At 38.8% G+C, this 20,230-nt stretch overlaps 1 protein-coding gene across 16 annotated transcripts in view; it reads left to right on the top strand.

The window, feature by feature from the left end:
* Dlec1 (DLEC1 cilia and flagella associated protein) overlaps positions 1-20,230 on the top strand; it is a 109,975-nt gene continuing 89,745 nt past the window's right edge. For all 16 annotated transcript variants that reach the window (XR_010051300.1, XR_010051302.1, XR_010051301.1 and 13 more), the window contains exon 1: positions 1-425. Coding sequence is in view for 13 of the 16 variants with exons in the window: in XM_063260327.1 (XP_063116397.1) it covers positions 36-425 (390 nt within the window). In the remaining 3 variants the exon portion in view is untranslated. The remainder of the gene's footprint in view (positions 426-20,230) is intronic.

Genomic DNA, 20,230 nt, shown 5'->3' with positions numbered 1-20,230 from the left:
GCGAGCAGCCCGGAGTTAGCGGCCTCTCAGTTGCCATGGAGACCAGGACCGGAGCAGAGCGGCAGTCTGAGGAGTCGGAGACGCACGAATGGCCCGAGTGGTCGCAGGTCTCGCGTCTGGCTGGGTCCAGCAGGCCCGACCAGTTCAGCGGCAAGTCCTCCTTGCCGTCCGAGGTCTTGCGCTGCAGCTTCGCGGCGCGGCCACGCAGGCTGCGGGCGCTGGCGCTGCCCCCGCACCCGGAGCCGCAGCCGCTGCGTCCGCGCCCCTCCTCGCTGCTCACGCAGGACATCTCGCACTTGCTCACCCGCGTCTTCCGCAATTTGTACTCGGTGGAGGTGATCGGCGAGGACGTGAGCGCCAGCTTGATCCAGGCCCGCGGCAGCGAGAACGCGCGCCACGAGGAGTTCGTGGACCAGCTGCAGCAGGTAACCGGCGCCGCAGCCCCGCCTGGCGGCTTGGCCCAGCCCGGGGCGGCCGCAGGACTCCGGTCCTGGTCAAGGTTGGCCGGTGCCAGGCACTGTTCAGTTCCCTAACGCTGTGGCTAAGACACTCAGGTAGAAAGACATTGAACAAGTATGCAAATTCATACTATATACCCAAACGGCATGTAACTGTGGCTGATCTAATATGCACATTATGTGTTACATATACAGTATGACAACATGACTAGGGTTGACTGCTGAATAATTGTTCCCCAGTGGCGATAAGGCCTAAAACTACCCTCTTCTTTTGGGGTGCTTTTGTATCACAAGCCACAATCTCGACTAGGGAACCCCATGCCCAGATTTTCGGAAGCACTCTCAGACTTGGAAGAGCAGCTTCTTCCTCTTTTGTAGAGGCAGGAAACCAGCTGTTTTGGGCCCTCTGTGTTGAGGTTTTTTCTGCTCAAATTCCCTTCAGTTTGAAGTCATACCGCCCTCAACCCGCGATCTTACCCTGGTTGCCTCCCGTCTCTCAGGTCGATTGGCTACTGTGTGTCATACGTGTTCTAGGTGGTGAAGATTCAGTCATGAATAAAACAAGTGTGTGAATGTACACACACATGCAGCCTGTTCTCTATAGCTTACAATCTAACTGGGATACTTAGATTTTCACATGAGTCTATGCAGTATGTGAGATACTGGTGGGATTAGCTTTACCCCTGCCATATGTTACAGACTTCCTGAAATCCAGAGAGGACTCCGGGGTGAGACCCATTGCACTGCTCTTTGGGCTGCGATGATATTTACTCTGCTAATACTTCAGCCACAGGCCAGAGCTTGCTCTGGAACTTCCAGCTCCCATCTGTGTCATTCACGTGAGCCAGAATCTGTGAAGCATTGTTAACCTATAAACCTTATGACCCAGTTCATTAGGGACTTTCTTTGATCCCTTTCCTGCAAATAGCCACTATACCAGGGTCTGGACTGGCAGAGTGATTCCTCTTTTAAAAATGAGGGTTTTGTGCTGGGTGCAGTAGCTTATGCCTATAATCTCAGCTACTTAGGAGGCAGAAGTAGGAGGACTGAAGTTTGAGGCCAGGCTGGGCAACTTAACAAGACTGTCTCAAGAAAAACAAACAAACAAAAGGCTAGAGCTATAGTTTAGGGGTGCCTCTAGGTTTGATCCTATTACCGTGCACACAAAAGAAGGGCTTTTGAAGATACAAATAGTTCAAGCCGGGTGTAGTCTCCCTATCCAGCATCCCAAGTAGCTGGGATAGCAGGCATGTTCTGCAGTGCTTTGACTTGAGTTCTCCCCATGCTCGTTGAGTGATGATTTTCCACAGGTCCATGCATAGTACTGTGTGGACTAATGATTGAACTACATACTCTGGGTTTGAATTCTGGCTCCACTACTATATACCACTTGTATGACCTTGGGAAATCTTTACTGCTGTATACTTCAGTTTCCTTGTATATAAAGAGGAGGTAATTTTCTGCTCTAGGTTTGTTGTGAGGATAAAATGAGCAAATTTAAAACAATGAATGTTTACAGCATGGTAGGTGCTCAGCAGTGATAGTTGGTAGTTTATTTTGATTTGATGCTAATTCCTACTTCCAAGAATTAGAGTCAGGGATTATAAGCAGGTCCAAATAATAGCAAAAAGCTTAATAATATGTTTAATGAACTTCCTGGCCACTGTCTCCTTCAAGGGGGTTTCTGGGCCCCAGGAAGATTGAGCTACCCACTCCTAGCCTTCACTATACTATGATTTCATCATAATGCTTTTACGCATATTTTTAAAAATTTTATTTGAAAAGAGAAAAATAAAATTTCAAAACAAGATAATAAAAGGCTAACAAGTTAATACACTGTGTATTATTATCTTTAAGTTAGTTATTCAGAGTTCAAGATATGGGCATTTAATTGACCAAACAATGTTAGCACAAACCTTTCTTTTCCATGAACTAAGAGAAGTTAGTAGTATAACTATCTTAAATATCTTTTGTGCATATATGTATATTTTTTCTTTAACTTGCTTCTTTTCTCTGTTCTTCCATTCCAGGTGCTGGTACCTTTTGAAGCTTCTTCCCATTTTACAATATCTATTGTGCATCTTGTATCTTATTTACTCTTTCAGCTTCTCATACTAGAGACAATATGATGTTTACAAATGTGTTCCTGGTTTATTTCACTTATGAGTATGGTCACAGGTTGCATCCATTTACCTATAACAGTCTCCAGTTTATCCTTCTTTGTGGCTGAATAGTACTCCATTGTATAAAAGTACCACATCTTTTTTATCCATTCCTCAATCGATGGGCATTTAGGTTGTTTCCAATATCTGGTTATCACAAATTGTGCTGCTATAAACATGGGTGCACATATATTGCTGTGGTATGATGTTTTTAGTTCTTTTGGGAAGATACCCAGAAGGGGAATAGCTGGGGTGAAGGGGACTTCTAGTCTTAGTTTTTTGAAGAATCTCCGCACTGATTTTTACAGTTGTTGCATCAGTCTGAATTCCCACCAGCAGTGGAGAAGGGTTTCTTTTTTCCCACAGCCACTCCAGCATTTGTTATTGGCTGATTTCTTGATAACAGTCATTCTTTCTGGGTTGAGAGGGAATCTCAGTGGTGTTTCAATTTGCGTCTCTTGAATGACCAGTGATGTGGAACACTTTTCATATATTTATTTGCTGTTTGTATTTCTTCATCTAAGAAGTGTGTATCTCAGATGCCCATTTTTGGACTGAGCCTTTAAATTTGGGAGGACTGAGTTTTTTGAGTTTTTCATATGTTCTCAATAGTAATCCATTGTCTGAGGAACCCCTGGAAAACATTTTTTCCCACACTGTGGGCTGTCTCTTCAACTGTTGGTGGTTTTTCTTGCTATGCAAAAGCTTTTTAATATGATGAGATCTCGGTTGTTGATTCTTTGTGATAGTTCCTGTGTGATTGAAGTTTTATTCAAAAAATCATTGCCTCTACCAAATTAAAGAGTTTTACCTATTCTATCTTCCAGCAGTTTTAATGTTTCTGTTTTAATATTTAGATCTTTGATCCATTTGCAAGTTAGTTTAGTGCACAGTGAAAGATATGGGTCCAATTTTAATTTTCAGCATGTGTACAGCCAGTTTTCCCCAGCACCATTTATTAAAGAGGCTGTCTTCCAGTGAAAGTATTTGCCACTTTTGTCAAAGATAAGGTGGCTGAGTATATTTAGAGTTGTTTCTGTATCTTCTAATCTGTTCCATTGATCTTTGGATCTGTTTTTTTTTTTTTTGCCAATATCACTGATTTTTGTTTGTTTTTATCACAGTAGCTTTGTAGTATCACTTCAAGTCGGGGATTATGATGCCTCCTGCCTTACCTTTGTTGCCTAGTTGGCTTTGCTATTCTAGGTCTCTTCTGGTTCCAGATGAATTTTAGGGTTATTTTCTTTCATTCTGTGAGATATGCTATTGGGATTTTGATCAGAATTGCGTTAAATCTGTTAACAGAAGTGTAGCCATTTTTACTATATTGTTTCTTCCTACTCAAGAGCAAGGAATGTCTTTCCATTTTCTGACATCATCTTCAATCTTTTTCAGACCACTATAGTTTTCAGCATAGAGATTTTTTTACATCCTTCATTAGACTGATTCCTCGATATTTTGTGGGTGTGGATACGATTGTGAAAGGTGTTGTTTTCCTAATTTCTCTCTCAGTGAGTTTGTTATTCATGTACAGGAAAGTTGTTGATTTTTGAGTGCAGAGTTTGCATTTAGCTATGCTACTGAACTTGCTTATTAAATCTAACAGGTTTGTTGTTGTTGTTGTTTTGGTACAGGGGATTGAACTCAAGACTTCGTGTTTGCCAAGAAGGCATTTAAGCTGCTGAGCTAAACCCCTGACTCAATCTAACAGTTTTTTAGTGGAGTTTTTGGTATCTTTTATGTAGGGTATCATATCGCCTGCAAATAATGATAATTTAATTTCTTCCTTTTCTATCGTTATTCCTTTTATTTCTTTCTCTTACCTAATTGCTCAGACTAAACTTTCCAGAACTATGTTGAATAAGACTGGAGACAGTGAACATCCTTGACTTGTTCCTGATTTTAGAGATAAAGCTTTCAGTTTTTGTCCATTTAGTATGATGTTGGCTGTTGGTTTTCATAGATGGCTTTTATCAGATTGAGATAAAGACCATTTAGTCCAGTTTTCTGTAGGTTTTTTTTTTTAATCATGAATGGATGCTGGACTTTACTTTTCTACATCTGTTGAGATAACCATATGATTTTTGTCATTGGTTCTGTTAATATGGTGTATTACATTTGTTGATTTACAAATGTTGATCCCATCCCTGCATCCCTGGGATGAATCCCACTTGATCGTGGTGTACAATCTTTTTGATGACTTGCTGCAGTCTATTTTCCAGGATCTTATTGAGGATTTTTGCATGTGTGTTCATTAGGGAGATTGGCCTGTAACTTTTTTCCTTAATCGGATCCTTCTTTGGTTTTGATATCAGGGTAATACTTGCTTCCAGAGATGAATTTGGGAGTATTGCTTCCCTTTCAATTTCATTAATGAGTTTGGGAAGTAGTGGCATTAGCTGTTGTCTAAATTTCTTGTAGAATTCAGGAGTGAATCTGTCAGGGTCTGGGCATTTCTTTGTTGATAGGTTTTTAATTACATCTTCAGTTTCCTTGATTGATATTGTTTTACTTAGGATTTTGTATCTTCTTTATTCAGCTTTGGTAATTCATATGTATCTAGGAATCTGTCCATTTCTTCTGTATTTTCCATCTTATTATACTACAAATTTACAAAGAAGGTATAGATGATCTTCTGGATTTTTACAGTGTTGTGATTTCACCCTTTGCATTCCTAATTGTGTGGATTTGAATTTTTATTTTCCCTTTTTTGATAAGTTTGAATAAGGATTTGTCGATTTTATTTAATCTTTCAAAGAACCGTCTTTTCAATTCATTGATTCTTTGTATTGTTATTTTACTCTTCAATGTGTTAATTTTTGCTCTGATCATTATAATTTTCTCCTTTATATGAACTTTTGGCTTAGCCTACTGTTCTTTTTCTACAAGTTTGAGGTTCAACATTAATTGTGCTTTCTCTGTTTTCCTGATAAGAATATTTACTGCTGTAAATTTCCCTCTTAAAACTGCTTTCACTGTGTCCCATAAGTTCTGGTACATTGTATTATCGTTCAATTGTGAAAACCATGCGATTTCTTCTAGAATTTCATCTGTGATGCATTGGTTGTTTGGAAGGGTGCTATTTAAATTCCATATGTTTTTGAAGTTCTTGCAGTTTCTTTTGCCACAAATTTCCAATTTCATTGCACTATTGTCTGATATATGCATAGAATAATTTTAATTCCTTTGTATTTACTTAAACATGTTCTATGAGCTAGTATGTGGTCTGTTTTGGAGAATATCCCATCTGCAGCTGAGAAAAATGTGAATTCTGATGCTGTGGGTGGAATACTTTGTGGATATCCACTAGGTCCATTTGTTCAAATTTGGTTCAGTTCTAAATTTCTTTACTGATTTTTCGTCTAGTTGATGTCTTTTTGTGACAGTGGGGTAATGGGATATCCCTAATACAATTGTGGTAGTACTTATTTGATTTTTCATGCCTGTTACATTTGTTTTATATAGCTGGGTGCACTGGTATCTGTTGCGTATGTATGATTGTTATCTCTTACTCTTGTATTGCTCCATTTCTCTTAGATGCAGCGACCTTCTTTATCTCTCTCAATCAGTCTTGGCTATATTGAATTCACTTTGTCTGCAAATAGAACAGTTACCCCTGCCTTTTTCTGAGTTCTGTTGCATGGAATATTGTTTTTCATACTTTGACTTTCAGTCTGTGGATTTCTTTTTGAAGTAAATGTGTTTTTTGTATGTAACATACTGTTGGATCTTACTTCTTGATCCATTCTGCCAGCTTGTATGCTTTGATTGGTGAATTGAGACCATTAACATTGATGGTTATAACTGATATGTATTGACTTATCCTTGTTATGTTATATTTTCTATTGTTGGCTTCCCCCTTTTTTCCCCTCCCACTGTTTAATTGTTCACCTTGCATGGTGGATTCCTTCTGTTGGGATTCGTGGAGTTGTAGTCTTTATTGTCGCTTTCTAGAATGTCTTTCAGAACATTTTGGAATTCTGGTTTGGTAGCCATAAATTTCCTCAGATGTTCTTTGTCATGGGAGTATCTTATTTCTCCATCAGTTTTTATTTTTTTTTTTAAATTTTATTTAAGGAGAAAAAAGAAAAAAAAACTAGAAAAAGGGTACAAGTTATATAGAATTTCAGAAAAAATAAACAGTAGGAAATCACTAGTTAATTACATATTGTCATCTTAGAAATAGTTGTTAAAGTTACAAAATTAAAGCATATAGCGGGGACTTTCAAACAATGAGACTGCAAACAGTTTTGTTCAATAATCCAACAAAACTCAGTAATATGGTTATCTACCTTATACACTTAAATATATATTCAGTTATATCTTTTAGTGAACTTTCTTTTACTTTCTTTTGTACAATGACAATTACACATTTTGGGTTTTATTACTCCCACAGTTCTTATTACTGATTTTTTTGAAGAAAGTAAAACCAAATGTGACATACCAGGACAGAGTCAGTCAAATCAAAAGGATGGACATAATACATAATGTAAAAACAAAATACAAGGTGATCAACAATGGTTACCATGATGCCTATTGTTATCTTAAAAAGAATTGCCTATATCATCGTTATAATAAAACTGAACAAAACAGTAAAGAATAAGACCAATAAAACCAAAACATTGGAGACATTAGAGGACTTCAAAAGAAGATAATAGTCAACCAGAATGGATATCACAATGGATCTTATTGTCTTCATAGTTGTTGCCTAGACTTTCAAACTTGGTACTATCTAGCATAACAGAATAGAGGGAAATCAGTCAAAACAAGATGGTGAGAGCAATACAGAGTTTCAAATGAAGTTAATAGGAAATCAAAGTGGGTTACTATAATATATCCTGCTATTTTTTATTTATTTTTCCCTTAATTAAAAGGATAAAAATGAAAAAGTAGATAATAAAAAGATTGAGATAAAAAAGAGGGCATAACAACAAAACAGTGCAGGTCAAAACATAGCCATTTAAGCAAAATAGTGTTTCACCACAAGATAATCTCGACATAATAGTAGTTACCATAGTGTCTCTTCTCTTAAAATCTTTGGGTATAACTTCGTATACTGTAGCATCAAACATATCAAGACAATGTAAAACCATTCAAGAGAATGACAGTATTACAGGGTATTTAGAATCAACTAACAGAAAATGAGCAATGGTTTCTGTATAATCTCCTTGTCTATAAAAGTTTTTGTTTATATTATCACATATAATAAAATCCAGTAAGATACAACACGTTAAAACCGATGGAGACAGACGAACAAAAGCTTGATGGGACTTCAAAACAAGAGGATATTAAATCAGCACTACCTATTATGATGTCTTGTTTTCTCCAAAATGGCTGTTCCTACTATCCAACCTTCTCTGCCTCATTTCTGTTGAGCTTTTTTTCTGTCACTAGTTGTCAGTTTGTCCTCTTCATTTCGCTTTCTGCTCCATTCATTGGGGCCTCTCTGCCACTATTTCTGGAATCTTGGTATTTTTCATTTTTAGAATATCCTGCAGTAATCTCTGTAGAGTTGAATTGGTGGTTGCAAATTCCCCTAGTTCCTCTTTATCATGGAAGCACCTTGTTTTTCCGTCAATTTCTAGGGACAGTTGTGCAGGATATATCAATCTTGGCTGGAGATTATTATCTTTCAAAGCTTGAATTATTTCCCCCCACGCTCTTCGTGATTTGATGGTTTGTGCCGAGAAGTCTGCTGTAATTCTGATGGGTATTCCCTTGTAAGTGATCTGTTTCTTGTCTCTGATGGCTTTTAATATTCTATTCTTATATTGGATTTCTGGAATTTTGATTATTATATGCCTTGGTGTTGCTCTGTTTGGGTTGTAGGTGGCTGGGGTCCTGCATGCCTCATACATCTGAGTATCTTTACCTTTTGCTAAATTAGGGAAATTCTCCTGGATTATTTCTGTGAATAGGTTTTGTAGTTCATTTGTTTGAGTCCCTACTTCTTCTTTTATGTTTTTTTTTTAAATTTTATTTAAAAGGAAAAAGAGAAAAACACAAGACAAAACAAAGTGGTGTAAGGGTACAAGTAATACAGAACTAAAAAAAAACAAAAACAAAAACAAAAACAAAAACAAAAACAAAACAGTAAGAAATCACCAGTTAATAGATTACATATTATCATCTTAGAGATAGTTGCTCAAATCACAGTATCAAAGCATACAAAGTGGACATTCAAACAGTGAGACTGCAAACAGTTGTGTTCAGTCATCCAACCAAAAACATTAATATGGTCAGCTATTTAACACCCCTAAACACACACACTTGCTGTTGTATCCTTTAGAGCTCTTTTTTTCCCTCTCTTTTTTACAACAAAATTTACACATTTTGGGTTTTATTACTCCTTAGTTCTTATTACTTTTTTAGGGGGGAGAGAATAAAGTCAAATATGGCAAAACAAAGCTGTCAGTCAAAACCAAGGATAGACATAGCACATGATGTAAAACAGAGTACAAGATTATCAACAATGTCTCTTGTTTCCTTAAAAAGAATTGTCTATCTCATCAGATATTATAATGTTGAACAAAACAGTAGAGAACAAGACCAATAAAACTTAGGCATTGTAAACATTACAGGACTTCCAAAGGAGACAATAGTCAAACCAGAATGGGCATCGTAGTGAATCTTATTGCCTTCAAAGTAGGCAACTATACCCTCAAACTTGATACTATCATACAGAATGGAACAGAGTCTAATAAGTCAAAACAAGACCGTGGGAGTATTACAGGATTCAAAACAAGTTAATAGGAAATCAAAAAAAGTTACTATTATATATCCTGCTAATTTTTAAAATTTTTCCCCTTAATTAAAACAAACATAAGAAATAACTAAATAATTTTTTTAAAGAATAAGGGAGAGATTGAGATAAAACAGGACATAACAATATAACAATACAGGTCAAAGGATGACTGTTTCAGCAACCTAGTGGTTCACCACCAAATAACCCGACTTAATAGTAGTTACCATAGTGTCTGTCTTTTTCCTTGAAATATTTGAATAAAACTTCATATATTATAGCTTCAAGTATTTCCATATCAAGAAGCCCAGAATAAAGCCTTTCCAATTAATAAGTGAAAACTTTATAAGTCTTCAAGGCCACATAATGGGAAATCATGATTACCACATGTTTTTGTATATTTGAATCATTACTTACATTAGGGAAACTATTCGGTATTCACACATGCGAGATTGGTTTATTTCACTTATGAGTATGGTCTCAAGCTGCGCCCATTTATTGATAAATACTTCAATGTGATCCTTCTTTATAGCTGAGTAGTACTCCATTGTATAGAAATACCGTAGCTTTTTTATCCATTCCTCAGTTGATGGACATTTGGGTTGTTTCCAAGATCTGGCAATTACAAATTGTGCTGCTATAAACATAGGTGTGCATATATCACTGTGGTATGATGCTTTCAGTTCTTCTGGGAAGATGCCTCGATGTGGAATAGCTGAAACAAATGGGACTTCCAATCCCATCTTTTTGAGAAATCTCCAGACTGACCTCCACAAAGGCTGCACCAGTCTACACTCCCACCAACAGTGTAGGAGAGTTCCTTTTCCCCCACAGCCTCTCCAGCATTTGTTGTTGTTGGTTTTCTTGATCCTGGCCATTCTTTCAGGAGTGAGATGGTATCTCAGTGTGGTTTTAATTTGCATTTCTCTAATGACCAATGATGATGAACATTTTTTCATGTATTTATTTGCCATTTGCATTTCTTCATCTGAGAAGTGTGTATTCATCTCAGATGCCCATTTTTGGATTGGATCTTTGAATTTTGGGGGTCTGAGTTTTTTTAATTCTTTATATGTTTTAGACAAGAGTCCCTTGTCTGAGAGAGAGTTCACTATAATATTTTCCTAGTTTGTGGGTTTTCTTTTCACTATGCTAGAGATTTCTTTTGACATGCAGAAACTTTTTAATAAGAAGTGGTCCCAGTTATTGATTCTGGGAAGTATTTCCCATGCGGTTTGAGTCCTGTTCATGAATTCTCTACCTACTCCTATGTCTTCAAGGTTTCTACCCAATTTGACTTCCAATAGATTTAGTGTTTCTGTTTTAATATTCAGGTCTTTGACCCATTTAGATTTTAATTTAGTACATGGTGATAGACATGGGTCTAGCTTTAATTTTCAGCAAATGGAGAGCCAGTTTTTCCAGCACCATTTATTGTCGTTCTTCCAGTGAACCTGCTTGGCTCCTTTACCAAAGATAAGGTGGTTGAGTGTGTTTGTTTTTTTTTTTTTTTTTTTTTTTTTTAAATTTTATTTAAGGAGAAAAGAAAAAAAAAGCAGAGAAAGGGTACAAGTTATACAGATTTGCAGAAAAAAAATGAACAGTAGGAAATTACTAATTAATGGATTACATATTGTCATCTTAGAAATAATTGTTCAAGTCACAAAATTAAAGCTTGTAAAGTGGACATTCCATCAATGATACTGCAAACAGTTCTGTTCAATGATCCAATAAAACTCTGTGATATCATATTCTATCTTATACACTTAAATATACATGCAGTTATATAGTTTAGAGCACTTTCTTTTCCTCTCTTTTGTACAATGACTATTACACATTTTGGGTTTCATTGCTCTCACGGTTCTTATTACTTTTTTGGAAGAGAGTAAAACCAAATGTGACATAACAGAACAGAATTGGTCAAGTCAAAAGGGTGGACATAATAGATAATGTGAAAACATAATACAAGGTGATCAACAATGGTTACCATAATGCCTCCCGCTATCTCTAATAGAATTGCCTATACCATTAGTTATAATACAATTGAACAAAACAGTAAAGAACAAAACCGACAAAACCAAACCATTGGAGACATTGTAGGTCTTCAAAAGTAGATAAAAGTCAACGAGAATGGGCGTTATAATGAATCTCATTATCTTCACAGCTGATGCCTAAATTTTCGAACCTGATACTATCCAGCAAAACAGAATAGGGGAACATCAGTTAAAAACCAGATGGTGAGAGTAATATAGGGCTTTAAATCGAGGTAATGGAAAGTCAAAGTGGGTTACTATAATATATCCTGTTATTTTTTTTCCTTTAATTAAAAGGATAAAAATTTTTAAAAAAGTATTAAAAAAGTAAATAATGGAGTGGAGATTGAGATAAAAGAGGGCATAACAACGAAACAGCACAGATTAAAACATAACCATTTAAGCAGAATAGTGTTTCACCACCAGATAATCCTGACCTAAAAGTAGTTACCATATTGTCTCTTTCCTTGAAATCCTTGAGTACAACTTCGTATACTGTAGCATTAAGTATATCAAAACAATGTAAAACCATTTAAGAGAATGCCAGCATTACAGAGTATTTAGAATCGACTAACAGAAAATGAATAATGGTTTCTGTATAATCTCCTTGTCTTTAAAAGGTTTTTGCTTATACTATCGTACATAATAAAATCCAGTAAGATACAACCTATTTAGACCATTGGAGACAGAAGGACAAAAGCTAGATGAGACTTCAAAACTAGATGATCTAAATCAGTATTACCTATTAAGATGTCATTTTCACCAAAATAGCTGTTCCTATCATCCAATCTTCTCTGCCTCATTTCTGTTGAGCTCTTATTCTGTCAGTAGCTGTCAGTTTGTCTTCTTCACTTTGTTCTCTGCTCCATTAGTTGTGGCCTCCACTATTTCTGGATTCTTTGTATTTTTCTTTTTTTAGAATATCCTGCAATACTCTCTGTAGAGTTGAATTGGTGGTTGCAAATTCCCCCAGTTCCTCTTTATCCTGGAAGCACCTTGTTTTTCCATCAATTTCCAGGGACAGTTGTGCAGGATATCTCAATCTTGGCTGGAGATTATTATCTTTCAAAGCTTGAATTATTTCCCCCCACGCTCTTCGTGATTTGATGGTTTGTGCAGAGAAGTCTGCTGTAATTCTGATGGGTGTTCCCTTGTAAGTGATCTGTTTCTTGTCTCTGACAGCTTTTAATATTCTGTTCTTGTATTGAATTTCTGGAATTTTTATTATTATATGCCTGGGTGTTTCTCTGTTAGGGTTGTAGGTAGCTGGGGTCCTGTATGCCTCATACATCTGAGTATCTTTACCTTTTGCTAAATTAGGAAAATTCTCCTGGATTATTTCTGTGAGTAGCTTTTGTAGTTCATTTGTTTGTGTCCCTACTTCTTCTTTTATGTTCTTAATCCTTAAGTTATGGATCCTCTTATCCTCTTCTTGTCTTTGTATTATTGCTGTTTGTTTCTTTGTTATTTTTAAGAAGTTTTTCATTTCATTCTCCCATATTACTATTCTGCCCTCCAGTTCAGATAGTCTGTCCTTAGTTTCTTTCAAGCTGTTATGCCAGTCTTCGATAGACTTCTTAGTTTCTTGGTAGTCCCTTTGAACCTGCTTCACGTATTCTATGCTTTCCCTGTTTTCTCCATCAAACAATTCTCCCCTCTTTTTCTGTTCTTCCATTCCACCATCTGTTTTTTCTTGGGTGGGGCTTAGCATTTCTCTAACTATTTTGCATACTTCTAGCTTCAGGTCGTTGATAACTTCATTCCTGAATTGGTCTATGAGGCTCTCTATATGGTGCTTTATGTGTATTGGTGCGGTGTCCGCTATTGCCTGTTTCTCAGAATAGGGGGCCGAGGAGCCTTTCTTGTTGCTGCCTCTTCCCATATTCTCTGTTCCTTATATATGCAAGCTTATATGAGAGGCCCAGCTTCTCTCCCTGTCAGCCACAGCCTGATCGAATTGCGCCGGTTAGGTGTTCCCACTCACCGCTGCGCACCAGGCAGCCTACGCGGGGGTCCGCCCCTCCGGCCTCCGTCAGGCTCTGGGATCTGGTTTGGGCCAGCCTACGGGGTCCGCCGGCAGCGTCACGCAGGCCAGGCACTTTTCACCAATCCCACCCGAGAGGGGAATGTGTGGCTGGAGTCTCCACCGCGCCCTGCTCCCGCAGGACTGCTCGGGCCCAGAAAGTCCGCTGGAGTCAAACTGTGGTGGAGTGTCAGTTTCTCTCACTCACCTCGCCACAAGTCAGAACATGCCTCCCTGCCTGTCCTGTTTTCGACTCCGTTCGCAGACTCCTGTTCTCAGAGTTTCCGCGCGTCTCTCTCCTTGCCGAGCCGATGTAGAGGCAGCCAGCTGCCGCACGGCGGGAAACCCAAATCGCGGCTTCCAATGGCGCAGGGTCCAGCCTCAGCAGCGAGACTTTTCTGTTCCTGTTTTAGCACCAGGACTGCATTCCAAGTTGGTTTCTCTCAGCCGAGTTCGTTCCTGAGTCAGCAGAGCATAACTCCACCTGCTTTATGTCTCTTTAGTCCGCACCATATCTGGCTTCTGAGCCTAGTTTTTCAGAGAGCCTCCGGTAGTTGCTGTTATCTGTCTGCCATGTTCTCCCGGAAGTCGGTTGAGTGTGTTTGTACTTGTGGTTGTATCTTCTAATCTATTCCATTGATCTTTGGCTCTGTTTTGATTCCAATACCATGTTGATTTTACTACTGTTGCTTTGTATTATAACTTCAAGTCAGGGATTGTGATGCCTCCTGCTTTGTCTTTGCTGCTTAGAATTGCCTTTGCGATTCTAGGTCTCTTCTGGTTCCAGATAAAATTTAGGAGTGATTTCTCTAGATCTATAAGGTATGTTGATGGTATTTCTATTGGGATTGCATTGAATCTGTATAACAGTTTTGGGAGATTGGCCATTTTCACAATGTTTGTTCTTCCTATCCATGAGCAAGGGATGTCTTTCCATTTTCTGAGATCATCTTTAATTTCCTTTTTCAGTGTATTATAATTTTCACTGTATAAGTCTTTCACTTCTTTCGTAAGAGTAATTTCTAAATATTTCATTTTTTTGCTTGCTAATGTGAAGAGTGTAGTTTCCCTTATTTCCCTCTCTGTGATTTTGTTGTTCATGTATAGGAATGCTATTGATTTCTGAGTATTGATTTTGTATCCAGCCACATTACTGAATTTATTTATTGTATCTAAGAGTCTTTCCATGGAGTTTAGGGGGTCTTCTATGTAGAGTATCATGTCATCTGCAAACAATGATAATTTAACTTCTTCTTTTCCTATCTTTACCCCTTTTATTTCTCTCTCTTGCCTAATTGCTCTGACTAGTACTTCCAGTACTATATTAAATAGGAGTGGTGATAAAGGACATCCTTGTCTTGTGCCTGATTTTAACGTAAAGGCTTTCAATTTTTGGCCATTTAGTATGATGCTGGCTGTTGGTTTGTCATAAATGGCCTTTATTATATTGAGGTAAAGTCCATCTATTCCAATTTTCTGTAAAGCTCTTATCATGAATAAATGTTGGACCTTATCGAAGGCTTTTTCTGCATTTATAGAAATGATCATGTGATTCTTATTTTTGGCTTTATTGATATGGTGGATTACGTTTATTGATTTACGTATGTTGAACCATCCTTGCATTCCTGGGATGAATCCCACTTGGTCATGGTGTATAATCTTCTTGATGATTTGCTGGATCCTATTTGCCAATATTTTATTGAGGATTTTTGCATCTGTGTTCATTAGGGAGATTGGTCTGTAGTTCTCTTTTTTAGTTGGGTCTTTCTCAGGTTTTGGTACTAGAGTAATATTTGCTTCCAGGAATGACTTAGGAAGGATTGCTTCCCTTTCAATTTCATTGAATAGTTTGAGGAGTGTCAGCATTAGGTCTTCTTTGTATTTCTTGTAGAATTGTGCAGTGAATCCTTCTGGGCCTGGGCTCTTCTTGGTGGGCAAGGACTTAATTACATTTTCAATTTCATTAACAGAGATTGGGTTATTCAACAGTTTTACATCCTCTTGATCTAGCTTTGGTACTTCGTATGTTTCTAAGAATCTGTCTATTTCTTCTGAGTTATCAAACTTTTGAGAGTAGAGGTTTTCGAAATAGGTGTTGATGATCTTCTGTATTTCTATTGGGTCTGTAGTGATTTCACCTTTTTCATTTCTTATTGCATGAATTTGAGCTTTTTCTTGCCTTTTTAAAATAAGGTTGGCTAGGGGCTTATCGATTTTATTTATTCTTTCAAAGAACCAACTCTTTGATTCGTTGAATCTTTGGATTGTTTTCTTAGTCTCTATTGCATTGATTTCTGCTCTGATTTTTATAATTTCCTCTCTTCTTTTGGCTTTGGGCTTGACTTGCTCTTCTTTTTCTAGCTGTTTGAGGTGTAGCATCAAGTTATTTATTTGTATTTGTTCTGTTTTCCTGATGTGGGAACTCAGTGCAATAAATTTTCCTCTGAGGACGGCTTTCATTGCATCCCACAAATTCCGGTAAGTTGTATCTGCATTTTCATTTTCTTTTAGGTATTGTTTAATTTCTTCTTTAATTTCTTCTGTGACCCACTGATTATTCAAGAGTGTGTTATTCAGTTTCCATGTATTTGCGGGATTTTTGCAGTATCTTTTATCATTAATTTCTAATTTCAGAGAGCTATGATCCGATAACATGCAAGGGATGATTTCAACTCTTTTGCATTTGTTTAAATATGTTCTGTGAGCTAATATATGGTTTGTTTTAGAGAATGACCAATGTACTGCTGAGAAGAATGTATATTCTGATGTTGTTGGGTAGAACATTCTGTATATGTCTATCAAATCCATTTGTTCGCAGGTGTGATTCAGTTCTGTTATTTCTTTGCTCATTTTCTGTCTGGTTGATCTGTCCCTTGGTGTCAATGGTGTATTAAGGTCTCCTGTTACAATTGTGCTACTGATAATTTGAGTTTTCATTTCTGTTAATAGTTGTTTTATATAACTGGGTGCTCTGGAGTTTGGTGCATATATATTTAAGATAGTTATCTCTTCCTCTTGGAGTTTTCCCCTTACAAGTATGTAGTGACCTTCTTTGTCCTTTATGGTCATTGTTGGTTTAAAGTTCACATTGTCTGCAAACAAAATGGCTACTCCTGCCTTTTTTTGGATTCCTGCTGCATGAAGTATTGTTTTCCATCCTTTGACTTTCAGTCTGTGAGTATCCTTCTGGGTTAGATGGGTTTCCTGTAAGTAGAATATGGTTGGATTTTGTTCTTGATCCATTCTGCTAGTCTGTTTCTTTTGATTGGTGCATTGAGACCATTTACATTAATGGTTATTACTGTTAAATGCTGGTTTATTGCTGACATGTTATCTCTCTGCTGTTGCATCTTTATCTTTCTGTTGTGTTTAATTATCTGCTTTGCTTAGTGGTTTTTTCCTTTCTGCATCTAAACTGTCTTTCAATATTTTTTGCAGGGTTGGTTTGGTGTTCATAAAGTTCTTCAGCTGTTCTTTGTCATGGAAGTATCGTATTTCACCATCAATTTTTTTAAAATTTTATTTAAGAGGAAAAAGAGAAAAACACAAAACAAAACAAAACAGTGTAAGGGTACACGTAATACAGAACTACAAAAAAAAAACATAATAGTAAGAAATCACCTGCTAATAGATTACATATTATCATCTTGGAAATAGTTGCTCAAATCACAGTATCAAAGAATACAAAGTGGACATTCAAACAGAGAGACTGCAAACAGCTGTGTTCAATGATCCAAAAACATTAATATAGTCAGCTATTTAACACCCCTAAACACACTTGCTGTTATATCCGTTAGAGCTCTTTTTTTTTTCCCTCTCTGTTTTACAACAAAATTTACACATTTTGGATTTTATTACTCCTTAGTTCTTATTAGTTTTTTGGGGGGGAGAGAATAAAGTCAAATATGGAAAACAAAGCTGTCAGTCAAAACCAAGGATAGACATAGCACATGATGTAGAACAGAGTACAAGGTTATCAACAATGGTTATCAAAGTTGTCTCTTGTTTCCTTAAAAAGAGTAGTCTATCTCATTAGATATTATAAAGTTAGACAAAACAGTAGAGAACAAGACCAATAAAACTTAGGCATTGTAAACATTACAGGACTTCCAAAGGAGCCAACAGTCAAACCAGAATGGGTATCTTAGTGAATCATATTGCCTTCAAAGTAGTTGCCTATACCCTCAAACTTGATACTATCATATAGAATGGAACAGAGTCTAATCAGTCAAAACAAGATCGTGGGAGTATTACAGGACTTCAAAACAAGTTAATAGGAAATCAAAAAGAGTTATTATAATATATGCTAATTTTTAAAAATTTTTCCCCTTAATTAAAACAAACATAAGAAATAACTAAATAATTTTTTTAAAGAAAAAGGGAGAGATTGAGATAAGCTCCAACATGGCGTGGATCTCAGGAGACACTGCTAGATCTCCCCTGGAAGGGCTGCAGGCTGCCACCCTGCCTCCACTCACAGGGAGGGGAGATGCTGGCTTGGCTTCCCAGAGACATAAGCTCCAACAGGGCGAGGATCTCAGGAGACACTGCTAGTTCTCCCCCTGGAAGGGCTGCAGGCTGCCAGCCTGCCTCCGCTTACAGGGAGGGGAGATGCTGGCTTGACTTCCCAGAGTCCTAAGTTCCAGCATGGCGTGGATCTCAGGAGACACTGCTAGTTCTCCCCCTGGAAGGGCTGCAGGCTGCCACCCTGCCTCCACTTACAGGGAGGGGAGATGCTGGCTTGGCTTCCCAGAGTCCTAAGCTCCAACATGGCGTGGATCTCAGGAGACACTGCTAGTTTTCCCCTGGAACGGCTGCAGGCTGCCACCCTGCCTCCGCTTACAGGGAGGGGAGATGCTGGCTTGGCTTCCCAGAGTCCTAAGCTCCAACATGGCGTGGATCTCAGGAGACACTGCTAGATCTCCCCCTGGAAGGGCTGCAGGCTGCCACCCTGCCTCCGCTTACAGGGAGGGGAGATGCTGGCTTGACTTCCCAGAGTCCTAAGTTCCAGCATGGCGTGGATCTCAGGAGACACTGCTAGTTCTCCCCCTGGAAGAGCTGCAGTGGGCTAAACTACCGCCGCTTACCAGGGAGGGGAGGTGCTGGCTTGGCTTCCCAGAGTCCTAAGTTCCAGCATGGCGTGGATCTCAGGAGACACTGCTAGTTCTCCCCCTGGAAGGGCTGCAGGCTGCCACCCTGCCTCCACTTACAGGGAGGGGAGATGCTGGCTTGGCTTCCCAGAGTCCTAAGCTCCAACATGGCGTGGATCTCAGGAGACACTGCTAGTTTTCCCCTGGAACGGCTGCAGGCTGCCACCCTGCCTCCGCTTACAGGGAGGGGAGATGCTGGCTTGGCTTCCCAGAGTCCTAAGCTCCAACATGGCGTGGATCTCAGGAGACACTGCTAGATCTCCCCCTGGAAGGGCTGCAGGCTGCCACCCTGCCTCCGCTTACAGGGAGGGGAGATGCTGGCTTGGATTCCCAGAGTCCTAAGTTCCAGCATGGCGTGGATCTCAGGAGACACTGCTAGTTCTCCCCCTGGAAGAGCTGCAGTGGGCTAAACTACCGCCGCTTACCAGGGAGGGGAGGTGCTGGCTTGGCTTCCCAGAGTCCTAAGTTCCAGCATGGCGTGGATCTCAGGAGACACTGCTAGTTCTCCCCCTGGAAGGGCTGCAGGCTGCCACCCTGCCTCCACTTACAGGGAGGGGAGATGCTGGCTTGGCTTCCCAGAGTCCTAAGCTCCAACATGGCGTGGATCTCAGGAAACACTGCTAGTTCTCCCCCTGGAAGGGCTGCAGTGGGCTAAACTACCGCCTCTTACCAGGGAGGGGAGGTGCTGGGTTGGCTTCCCAGAGTCCTAAGTTCCAGCATGGCATGGATCTCAGGAGACACTGCTAGTTCTCCCCCTGGAAGGGCTGCAGTGGGCTAAACTACCGCCGCTTACCAGGGAGGGGAGGTGCTGGCTTGGCTTCCCAGAGTCCTAAGTTCCAGCATGGCGTGGATCTCAGGAGACACTGCTAGTTCTCCCCCTGGAAGGGCTGCAGGCTGCCACCCTGCCTCCGCTTACAGGGAGGGGAGATGCTGGCTTGGCTTCCCAGAGTCCTAAGCTCCAACATGGCGTGGATCTCCTCACCATCAATTTTGAATGATAGTTTTTCAGGATACATCAGTCTAGGTTGGAAATCATTTTGCTTTAGGATCTGGAATACTTCAGTCCATGCTCTTCTAGACTTTATTGTTTGTGCTGAGAAGTCTGCTGTGATTCTGATAGGTTTTCCTTTATAAGTGATCTGTCTTTTCTGTCTGACAGCTTTTAATAATCTATTCTTGTGTTGGATTTCTGGAATGGTGATTATTATATGTCTGGGTGTAGTTTTATTTTGGTTATAACTATTTGGAGTTCTATATGCTTCACTGATCCTGATGTGGGTTTCTGATCTCATTCTTGGGAAATTTGCAGCTATTACTTCTCTAAATATCCTCTTGACATCCTTTATGTTGTCTCCTTCTTTTTCATTAATCCCTATCATTCTTATGTTATTTTTCTTTGCATTGTCTTGCAGTTGTTGAATTGTTGTTTCCTGATTCCTTGTTATTTTTAAAAGATCTTTCTTTTCCTGTTCACTAGCTGCAAACCTGTCTTCAAGGTCTGAAATTCTATCTTCACTTTCATTAAGGCAGTTTTTACAACTTTCAGTGGAGTTTTTTATTTCCTATATATCTCTGTGCATCTGCATTATGTATTCTGTTTGTTTCTTATATTGCTCCTCTAGGGATTCTATCTTTTTGTTTAGTTCCTCCAATTTTTTATCT

The sequence above is a fragment of the Cavia porcellus genome, unplaced genomic scaffold (assembly GCF_034190915.1).
Source record: "Cavia porcellus strain 051 isolate PalLab524CR breed Dunkin Hartley unplaced genomic scaffold, mCavPor4.1 scaffold_13, whole genome shotgun sequence".
NCBI classification, from domain to species: Eukaryota; Metazoa; Chordata; class Mammalia; order Rodentia; family Caviidae; genus Cavia; species Cavia porcellus.
Note: the sequence above shows the minus strand (reverse complement) of the source record. Positions and strands in the feature narration are given on the sequence as shown.